Genomic DNA, 11,417 nt, shown 5'->3' on the forward strand with positions numbered 1-11,417 from the left:
ATGCTGGCTTTTTATGCCTTGTAACTAACTGATGGCTGCTGTTTTATAGATGATGTTACATTTACAGTCGTACCTTGGAGGTCGAATGGAACCCGTTCCGGAAGTCCGTTTGACTTCCAAAACATTCAAAAACCAAATTGCGGCTTCTGATTGGCTGCAGGAAGCTCCTACAGCCAATCGGAAGCTGCGGAGACATTCGGCTTCCAAAAGAACATTCAAAAACCGGAACAGTCACTTCCGGATTTTGATCGTTCGGGAGTCAAAATGTCCGAGATCCAGGGTGCTTGGGATCCAAGGTACGACTGTATATTGTTTTTTGTGTTTATTTTGCAAGTTGTCTTGTGAGGACTTTGTACTAAAATGGCAGGACGTAAATATTCAAAGCAAAGAATAAATGAAATGAAATGAAATAGCTGTACAGAAATAAGTACTGATCTAAAATTGTGTTAGGGCTAGACTCATTAATTCGGAAACCAAGAATGGAACTTCATGGAATCCATTAGTCTTATTTCCAGGAACCGCCTTGCTGTTTTGCTTGGCTTTTATCAGTCTTCTCCAACCTAGTGCCTTCCATATGTTTTGGATGACAATGTCCATCATTTAATGGTTCTGTGCATTATATGTATCTTGGGGTGTAGAGTATATTCAAGTTCCCTTTGATATTTGGTGATATTTGGTTAAGAGCTCAGCTCTTGTGTGTACAAGAGAAGCCAAAGTCAAAAGCAGATCCTGGCTCATGCTGCTTAATGACATATCCCTGGCATACGTCGCATTATTTAGTCCAGAATACCATTCAAGAAAGTTGGGTTGGAATGTAAACTTTATATAATCACCAGTTTTGCATAACACTTCAAATTGTTTGTCTTGTTCATAGGCCTTTTAAAATAATTTTTCCTCTGAGATTGCTGAACTGAACAGGGCAGTTATGACATACATGGTCTTTTTATTATATCATAATTGCCTCTCCCAGATTGAGCATTGCTGGAAATTTCATTGAAAGGGAACAATGTCCATGCCAAAACAAAAATCCAAGTAAATGTCAGCTAAAAACATATGCCAAGCCCTATATTTTTAATAGGAAGCATAGGAGGCACATATTTGGTTATAGTCAAACACACGTCACAGCCATTTCTACAAGAACTGCAGGCACAAAGATATAAGTTGGAATGATTTTATTATTTCATGTGGGCTGAGCAGGGATGAGGAGTTACTATGTGACTACTTTTTGCTTCCTATTAAACATGCCTTAACTTTTGCTTTTACACATATTCCCAAAATGGGGTAAAAGGAGATGGGTGTTTGGTGAAAGAAGGCTTACCTGTTTCCAAGGCAACCAGTCCATTGCTTCCTTATCCAATCACACATTGACTAATTGAATCAGAATGTGGTTGGGACATTCCTTCCTTCCCACCTTCAATTAAGGACTGTAGGTAGCAGAGTTTGCCCTCTGTGATTCTGTCGCAGATCCAGATCACAGCACTGTAGCATTTCATGTTCATCACTTGATCTGTGATTGGTTGGGATCATACTACGAAGAAGCCCTTTTATAATCCATACATTCATACAGGGACACCCAAATAACAGCAGGTGGGAAAAGCATGGCTTCAAACAGGAACAACAGGTGTGTTTCCCATTCACTGGTTTCTCATTGCAGTTTTGCAGAAAAAGAACCCAACTTCACCAAAGTTTGGTGTAGCACAAATTTTATTTACTAGACCTTCAAGGAAACTGATACCATGGTGCTAAAACTGTAATCTGTTCTCTCCGAGTGTGGGGCAAATCCTGGTGCCTGTCCGAGTCTGAGCAGCAGGGATACAAGCACATACAACTTTTAATCCAAACTTTTCTTCCAAAATACCAACCCAGCGTATTTGGAAAGACTCAGTAACCTTTAAGTGTGTATTATTGACCCATTTTTGTTGGGCTAGTTGCCTTAATGGGGAATGATCAAATTATAGGCAAGTTTTAATTTTGTTGTTTCATTAAAAGCACCTTAAAGAAAACCTTTGGGGGGGGGTGGCTGGCAGTTAAAGACTGTGATTTGTTTCCAACAAAATCATCACATTAGCGCAAGGACTTAAGCATGTGCAATGGGATTTCCTCTCTCTTCAGAACAGATGAGGGGGGCAAGTAGAAGTGGATGCAACTATCTCATTTTCAGTCTACATGAAATGTACTGAATAAACCTAAAATACTCACTTGTAAGATCCACTGATTCAAGCGGGAATTCCTTCCAGACAGGAAGCAGCTGCATTCAGATGTAATGTTTATGATCTTCCATGGTTTGAAGGATCAAGGAGCACTGTTTTTGCTGTGTGCTTCCTCTCATACTCCCCTTTTCTTCCATTTGTACATCCTCATTTGATCAGGCCTTTTTTACACTTGCATTCACACAGACTATAGCTTGAGTGAATCCTCCAAACAAGGATTGCAAACCAAGATAAAACTGTATGCAGTGGGGTTTTCCAGCCATATGCATGCAGCTTTATATGATGGAGCAAACATTTGAGTATACTATAAAAATACACCTGTATTTTAAATCTATAAATTTTAACACCCAAGGCTGAATTCTTGTACTTAGGCTGTTGAAATACCACAGAAATCATGTCTACAGCTGCAGTTCTGTACATTAAATTCAGAATAAATATGCATAGGATTGCACTATAAATTGTTAGGTCAGTGGTGAATATTGATGCTGTTTTCACTTGCAGGGCTGGCATAATGTAATGTTTTGTGATTTAATGTGTGGATGTAGCAGTTGTATGGAACATTCCACAATAAATGCTTATTTGCAGGAGCAACAATTTCTTTTATGTGTTCCCCAACCCCACATTAAAGCTAAATCCTGCTGCAGTAATCATCATCTATTCGTAATAGACCTTGCTAATCAGTCTTACTCAGTTGCTTATCCTTTTAGATAAATCTGTATTATGAGCCCACAGTGGTCAGTTTTGATCATTTATTTGGCTTATTTATTATATGTATCTGTTATGGTAAAACAGCAGTAGCCCAACCTGTAAAAGGAAAATGGCTGACTACTTCAGCACAGTCCAGACAGACTGTAGCACAAACCATTATAACAGTTATTTCAGATTTCAAAGGTTTCTTGGCAAGAATGGCCCTATCAATAGGCAGTATGTGTTTGGGGGAATCATGAGAGGAATGCAAATTGATTTATATAATTTTATTATCTTTGCATTTTGCTGCCAGGGAAATGGGATGTGCTTGGGATTTTCTCCTATAGGTTCTAAAGTAAATTGGCTGCCCTTGGGTACTTTGACTTAAGGTATGATGGGCGGTCCATTTACTGCCCTACCTCAGACAGCAAAACATCTTGAGTAATCTCTGTCCTCCAGACTGTATCTGTCTCTAAGTGTTTTCAAGACTAAACTTGATCAATCAGGTGCTTGACCCTGTGTTAGATCTGCAGACATTTATCTTGTTACCTGACACTCATGCAGAAAGACATTACTTTAGATCAAGGTTCACCAACCCAGCAGCCTTTATCGGTATCCCCAATAGGGACTCTGAGCTGTCATTTTTTTGAAAAGACTCTTCCATTATAGGGGGAAAGCGTTTTTAGCCCTCTTAGTTATGAAATAAAATGGGCAGCTAACCTTCCAAACAGTTTCTGTTAAATGAGCTAGCCTGGCTACAACATTCACACACCAATTCCTGGTTCTTCTGTTCCCCTTATGGTGCCACCTGATGCAGGCCATGCCACCTGTTTGCACGGCAGGGCCAGCCTTGGCATCAGACCTTCTGGCAGGAAACTTTTGGTGAGGAGTTATTGTGCTAGATAATCAGCACAGGCGGTGTACTGGGCTATAGAATGTCACCTTAATATTTTTTTTACATTCCATTGCATAATGGCTTTGCTTTCTCCATGATGCTTTTGCTGCAACACTGTTTAAAAGCATTAGGGACTGAAATGGATATCCCTTTTTGTTTAATGGCTGAGGAGGGGCCATAATAGCAGTACTCTCCCCTTTCTCCCCAAAGGATTAAAGATACTGGCATCTTCACTGTTTGCCCCTGCACTGACATGGAAACTGCTTCCTTGTGGTGCCATACCATAAGCCAACTGTTGGGTGGCAAAGACCAACATGACTGGACCTGTCCATCTGGTCGCTTCATTCACGCACATTGTCAGTGACCTGATTGCACCATAGGACAGCAGTTCCCAGCTTGGTCTTCATCATTCAAGGAATTTCTGTGAAGAGTCCAGGCCCACTGCCCAGACTCATTGACAGTACCCCCTTCCCAAGCAATGTTGTGGAATTATCGCCATTCCCCCTCCCTCCCTCCCTGGATTTACCTCCCATGTTTTTATTTTTTTCATGGCTGTGCTGCCTCTTCTATTTTTGTTGTTTGTATGTATGTTATAGGGACGCAGGTGGCGCTGTGGGTTAAACCACAGAGCCTAGGACTTGCCGATCAGAAGGTTGGTGGTTCGAATCCCCGCGACGGGGTGAGGTCCCGTTGCTCAGTCCCTGCTCTTGCCAACCTAGCAGTTCGAAAGCACGTCAAAGTGCAAGTAGATAAATAGGTACCGCTCCGGCAGGAAGATAAACGGCGTTTCCGTGCGCTGCTCTGGTTCGCCAGAAGTGGCTTAGTCATGCTGGCCACATGACCCGGAAGCTGTACGCCGGCTCCCTTGGCCAATAAAGCGAGATGAGCGCCGCAACCCCAGAGTTGGTCACGACTGGACCCAAAGGGCAGGGGTCCCTTTACCTTTTATGTATGTTATATACATTGCTCTTTCTATTCTGTAATGTAATAACGGGCTGTGTCCATCTTGGAAAGGCAACCTATCAGTGCTCTGAATACATAAACCCCTGGTGGATGCGGACCAGCAGGGCCATTTCCATTCCTTTCACCATACCTGCCAGTCATATAAAGCTTGGGCTTCCAAGTATAAGCTGGCTGTGACAGTTCCAGTCACTAGGAGTGTGCTCTTCCATAAACAGTGTTTATGGAAGACAATCGTACTCAGCTATGAGTGATCGCCAAAGAAGCAGCCCTCTGTGAACACTGATGGCACAGTTTCTTCTTCTGAGCAGTCTTATCAGCCTCAACTGTGCAGAGAAAGCTCTTTCATCACACTCTTTCGCAATATTTCTCTCATTTTAAACACTGACCTGTTTAAAAAAACAGTTTGATAAATAATAAATAATTTAATGAAATAAGGCATTTCAGTATAAAACAATTTTGTAAGTTTTTATATATCATTACAATTCATTTGCCAATGTTCTATCTACAGATACTGGTTATTTTAACCATCCTGGAGAGGGGTTATTTAGAATTTCAGTGTTTTTCATTAAGCCACATTTTATGTTTAATCTGTCTGGTTAGTATTAATGATCTGTCGGGGAGAAATGTTTGATGGCTAAGTTCTGAAGATGGCAACTGGTGTTAAAAATAGGAAACTGCATTTTAATGAGCTTTATTTAACCAGTTGTAGTTTCTGAAGCTAATCTTTTACTTTTCTTTCTCATTTGCTAAAGGTTCGACATCGATGGTGTGAGCTTGTTATCAAACATAAATACACAGCAGGGTATGTTGATGTTGAGAAATTCCTCAAGGAAGACCAGGTCAGTACTATTTATTAACATTTGCATTTAGCCAGAGTATCATAGGTATGTGAGTGTTGGTAACTTGAATTAGATAGATGAAACTGCTTATTTTATGAACAAATTTCCTTGATGCATTTTTGTACAAGAATACATTTTTGACTGAAGAACTTCAACATAAAATTTGGAGGCAAGGAGATTTCAAAGGGTAGCTGCATTTCAGTTCCGCGTTTTGTTTCGTGGTGTGAAATGTAGTTCACATTAAAAATGTGAGGCAAACTGATTTCTCCCCCACTGCTCATTGGAAATTATCCTTAAATGGTCCCACCAATAAATCCTATTGTATTTGTCATAACTTGTGTGGACCACATCAACAGCCTTCTGACAGCAGCGTTGCTACTGAATGGGGGAAGGGAGTGAGGCAGCAAGGTCTGGGTTAAAAACGCTACTAGAGACCCTGAGGCAAATATCTGGCTGGTTACTTAAACTCTGCACCCCTTAACCTAACCCTTGGTCACTTGCAATTCTCCTCTGTTCCCGTTTTTTTCAGTTTTTCTTCTCTTCTACTCCTCTCATCTTTATTATATTGCTCTGGACCAGTTTGGGCTAACTTTCTTCCTCGTTCTTTAAGCTGTTTTGCCTGCCCCATTCCTTCTTTCAGACTTCAGCAGTGGCCAGCCAAAGGTACTTAGGATTAGATGAATTTGGCCCCTAACATCAGAGCAGCTCAGTTCAATAGTAGTTGGATATTGCTGGGCCCCTGAACACTGCAGAATCCACTAGCTTGTAACAATATAGAGATATCTTGCCCTGAGTCCATGGGATAAAGTATCATCCAAGTTATTTTAGTTGCTTGGTTTGTTCCCCTGCCTGCATGTCTGGACCTTAAATAAGGACACTTTACAACATTTTAGCATAGATTAATTATATTAAAACTGTGTTTCAGATTTTTTTAAAGATGCAGTATTTATGCCAATTGGAAAAATAATATCTCAAGTAAGCATAGTGTCATTATGATTTTGAAAAGTGTAGCAACTACTTCCATGAAAGGTGGGTGGGAATGCATTGTGCTTTTCATAGAAGTAGCCTCCGCAATTTTCCAGATCTCCCACTTCAGAACACATATATTTGTGTGCTGTTTGAGGAATAGAATTCCTGACACCAAAGCTGCAGATAACTATTGGTCCTTTATTTCAATCATCTCTAAGAACTTGTGCAATCTATGGAATGATAATGCATGAAACTGAAGTCCTATGTGTTTTCCAGTATTGAAAGGGGACTTGGTTGTTTCAGAAGTCTGAAGAAAATGCAAATGCAACCATTAACATTTAGAGTAACAGAACCAGCAGTGTTTACTAAATTTGGATGTTTGAGTTATGGCTCATGGAATAGTCAATCAGAATGAGAACTCTCAGTGTCGGTTTTACTTTCCAATTTGGCAGTAAGTGGTAGGTTGGTGGAATCTTACCACGGAAGTAACTTGCCAACAGAAGGGCTTTTTTCCCAGCCGGAACCAACCAGAACTCAGTTCTGGCACCTCTCAGGTGGGCGCCATTTCCATTCTAAGAGAACAAGGGAGGTGTTCATGGTGAGTTCCGGCACCTCTTTTTCTAGAAAAACAGCACTGACCACCACTGTTTCCTCTAGATGTTAAATGCATACTAGTCAGTATTTGTAACAGAGATGTCCCAAAAAGTTGTTCTATTGCAGTTTGCAGAGTAACTGTTAACTATTGTACTGAAACTAGTGCAATTTTCATAGTAAGAACACAAGAATCACCTTGTTAGGTCAAACCAGAAGGTCATCTAAGACAACAGTGGCTAGCTAGGTGCCCCTGGGAAGCAATATTTTAGGAAATCATGAAGCTAGTCCCCCACTCTGGATTGTTCCTAGCATACTGTTTGATACATGGAGGTTCCACTCATTGAGTTAGAGCTATGAACTGTTAATTTGTCTCCTACTGCCTTCATCACTGCAGGGGTAGATGGATGGACTTGCAGCTGTTGGACTCCAGCCCCCATCAGCCAATACTAATATGATAAGTGGTAAGGGATGGTGGTTGCTGGAGTCCAGCTACAATGGGAGGACCACAGATTCCCCTCCACTAGTGACTGTGGTGAAACTTGACTACAGCTTGTGGTTTGTGTAGGACAGGCAAATCATGAGCCTAGGTTTGTATGTAACACTAAGCCAAGCCATAGTTTAGCTCCAGGTAGCTGAGCAGCAGCAGGGCCAGAGGAAGAGTGCTGTACATATGCTCATTTTCACTAAGACAATTTGGATTAGTGTTACATGTGAACTGGGACACTGCATGATTTTGAATTCTAATACTTTCCTATTTCTCCCCTTATATTTTTACAGTGTCCATGATTTTATACAGTGCTTCCTTGGCATCCAACTATAAGGAATGCGTAAAAAACGCCTGTAGTTTTTCAAAAGTTAGAAGTGCCTATATCTATTGCAACTCCAGGATCTTATTTTTGAAGCGGTTCAAACCAGTTTAGATCCCATCCAAATGCATATGGAGATAGGGTTTTTATCAAGTTTCCATGACCATTCTGTTGCCTAATCACTCAATTTGGAGATATATATATATATATATATATATATATAAAATATTTATTAAAGTTTTAAAGGTTACAGAAAGAAAAAAGAAAAAACACCAAATTACATAAAAACAAGACAACACATCACAATAAAAAAAGAAAAAAGAGAAAACAACAAACCTTCTATAACTTATCTTTCATTTGCTTGTTTCATCGACCTCCTCACACCTCCCTTTTTTGTATTCTAGTTCAGTTAGCTATTTCAGCAAATCCTTTCCATCTTTCCCAATTTTTGTCCTATAATTTATCTTAAACTAATGTAACTTTACTTTCCCTCTTTTCACCGATTAACAATCTATTTTTTCTTAATCCTTTATAACATTTCTGCTAAAACCACATAACTTCATTCCAACATCCTTCTAACATTCCTTAATTTTACAATGTTTCTGTAAGTAAACTTTAAATTTCTTCCAATCTTCTTCCACCGACTCTTCTCCCTGGTCTCGGATTCTGCCAGTCATTTCCGCCAGTTCCATGTAGTCCATCACCTTCATCTGCCATTCTTCCCTGGTGGGTAGATCTTGTGTCTACTCAATTTGGATATATGCTGTTGCAACTGCTCACAATTTGAGGATTTGCCATCATAAATGATCGAGAATCACATGCTAATTTGACTTTCCATTAATCTCTTTTCAGATCATTTTTTAAAGTTAAATTGCACTGATTCTAGTAACAGCTGCTTCAGAAATCCAACTGCTTATACCTCTTCATTGCAAAAATTGTTTATTTTTACCCTCTTTTGTCTGTCTTTTAACTAGATTCTGGCGCAAAGCCAGTGACTGAAACTAATAAAGTTGTTGAAGTTTTGAAAAAATGACCTAACATATTCATATGTATTAAATTCACAACTGCATGAGGAAAAGTTAAATTTTAGTTAACAATATGGCTACCCAAGTTTTGCAAAACCTCTTAGCTATATGCCTCCCACTTCTCGAACCAACTCTGCAAGTTCTAGAAAATGGAAAAAAAATATTGGTCTGTATCCATAATAAATTGCTTGCTTGCTTGCTGCTGCAATCAACCAGATTATTTTTACAATTCCCCATGGTTGCAGCAGGCACACTCTTGTATTTTCAGGATAGTACAGAATTACTGTCTGGATGCAAAAAGGTTCTGTAAAAATATTTCAGTAGAAGACTCAGTTTTATTCCAGTGAAGCTCACTTGGCTATAAAGATTTTTACTTTACAACCTTAACTACAAAAAAAAATGTTATAAAATATTATATAGAATATTAATAATATTCTGAGTAGACCAATTGACATTACTGGGCATGGCTAACATAGAACTATTAATTACAGTGGATCTACTTTGAGTAGACCATAGTAGGAAACAACTTGGTGGGTTTCCAGTTGTGTTATGCTTTTTAAAAAGTCTTACAAAGAACCCTGAAAGTTTTTAGGAAGGAAAACTTGTGCATGTTAAAATTGTAAGTTTGGTACAGCTGCTGTTATCTTGAAAAGCACCACACTGGAACTGATATTATAGGATTATTGTTTTCTCTCTCTTTCAGGCAATGGGTGTCTACCTATATGGAGAGTTAATGGTGAATGAGGATGCAAAACAACAAGAAATTGCACATAAAAGTTTTGCCACAACCCGTGACCAAATGGATGCGTCCTCTGCTAAAGTAGTGGCAGAGATGTTGTTTTGATGAGGTGGTTTTTCTTTCACAGATAGTTCATCTCTCAGGGGAAGAAAATAGTTTACGAATGAGTAAGTTTATTTATCAAAACCTAAAATCTCTTAAAATCCTCAAAGTAAAGAAAGCTATCCAGAGAGGGAGCTGTGTTAAAAAGTAGGATAATAATAGGGTAAAATCATAAAAGATGGGCAAGAATGTTTCAATGTAAGTTTTTGAAAGCAACTTTCTCCATAGTATCTGTATTCCTATGAGCAAGCAAATATTTTGAGATCTGGACTCTGGCTAAGATTGTTATAGTGTATCATATACAAACTGTGTTCAAAAAGTAGAACTCTTGAGGCTGAAAAGAATCCGCACAATTTTTACATATGTTTGGAGCATGAGAATGGCAAGTGTTATAGCTTACATTCTTGCATAGTTGCTGCTATCTTTGACGGGAGCTTCCCAGGAAATAAAAATTACCTATGCTCCTAAATACATGTATTATTTGGATATATCTGTGGTAGAAATAGGTAACTTTTTTATTGCATTTAATTAATTGGTTTAACATGAACTATAACCTTTTTAATGCCTCATTTGAGGAGGGATTGCCAAGGGAAAATAACAACTTTATACCAAGTTGAACATCATTTTGCTGGCCAGTTTTTGCAGCACCAGGTGAGGGTTGGCCATTTCTATGGCTTTTGAAGCAGCCTGAACCCATTTATAAATCATTGGCGTTCCTTCAGTTTTTATGCGATCAGCATCTTGTGTAATGCTAAATAGAACTAGTCTTAGCCATGCTATGTGGGCATTTTGATAGCCTGTGATGCGGTTGGGCAAACAGCCTTTAACGTTTAATCAATGCATTAAACAGCAACTATTTTAATACTGTTGTAAGTGGATAATTTGCTCTGAAATATTTCCCCTTTTCTATTTGGTTTATGTTATACAGAATAATTAAAGTTTAGTAGAAGGCTCCTTTCCTGGCTAGTATTCCTAGGTTTTCATTTAATGAGGTTAACAATTTAAAAGACACAAATAATTTGGATTATTCACATACCTTTTAAACAAGGTAACAAAATTGTTCCACTAGAAATGAATGCTTAGGAAAGAATGCAACAGGATATAAAAAGTGTTAATTGTGTTTGTGTATTTTTATTTTTTGTAGAAAGGGCTGCTCTGGTTATGAAGTTGAGTATGGAAAATCTTGTTCTTCGTATTGGGGGGGGGGGACGGGACGGGACGGGACGGGACGGGACAAAGATATACCAAATAAACTGGTGGGCTTTGCTTGCAAACATATATTCAAGCTTGGCTTCTGGTTAATGTAGACTATAAGGAACTAGCAAAATGTGATTTAGTGATTTGATAACATGTTCAGTTTCACCTTAATTTATTTTAGAACAGTCAGAAATTCAAATTTAAAATGGGTTATTCTTCTGCTGTGTGAGCAAGTTAGTCAATCCACCACCCTAATTTTTTTTTATTAAAAAAAATAACAATTTATATTAAGAACACTTAACTCTGTTGGCAATACTCTTCATACTGTTTTATGAACTTTTTTATACTGTTTTATAGAGCTGATGATTTGTTTTGAGTAGCCAAACTGGTG

The 11,417-nt window shown here is 38.8% G+C and overlaps 2 protein-coding genes across 15 annotated transcripts in view; one reads left to right on the forward strand and one right to left on the reverse strand.

Annotated features, from left to right (window-relative positions):
* Nucleotides 1-11,417, forward strand: part of AOPEP (aminopeptidase O (putative)) — a 186,998-nt gene that overhangs the window by 173,304 nt on the left and 2,277 nt on the right. For all 13 annotated transcript variants that reach the window (XM_083701994.1, XM_083702007.1, XM_083702003.1 and 10 more), the window contains 2 exons: nucleotides 5,508-5,594; nucleotides 9,692-9,894. In XM_083701994.1, coding sequence (XP_083558120.1) covers nucleotides 5,508-5,594; nucleotides 9,692-9,832 — 228 coding nt within the window. In that variant the 3' untranslated portion in view covers nucleotides 9,833-9,894. The remainder of the gene's footprint in view (nucleotides 1-5,507; nucleotides 5,595-9,691; nucleotides 9,895-11,417) is intronic.
* Nucleotides 1,687-11,417, reverse strand: part of FANCC (FA complementation group C) — a 193,901-nt gene continuing 184,170 nt past the window's right edge. Inside the window, exon 17 of one of the 2 annotated variants that reach the window (XR_014555962.1) lies at nucleotides 1,687-5,141. The gene's annotated coding sequence lies outside the window, so the exon portion shown is untranslated. Of the gene's footprint in view, nucleotides 5,142-6,767; nucleotides 6,871-11,417 lie in introns of those variants that run through there. The other variant, XR_014555963.1, reaches the window with a different exon arrangement.

The sequence above is a fragment of the Podarcis gaigeae genome, assembly GCF_964106915.1.
Source record: "Podarcis gaigeae genome assembly, chromosome: 11".
NCBI lineage: Eukaryota > Metazoa > Chordata > Lepidosauria > Squamata > Lacertidae > Podarcis > Podarcis gaigeae.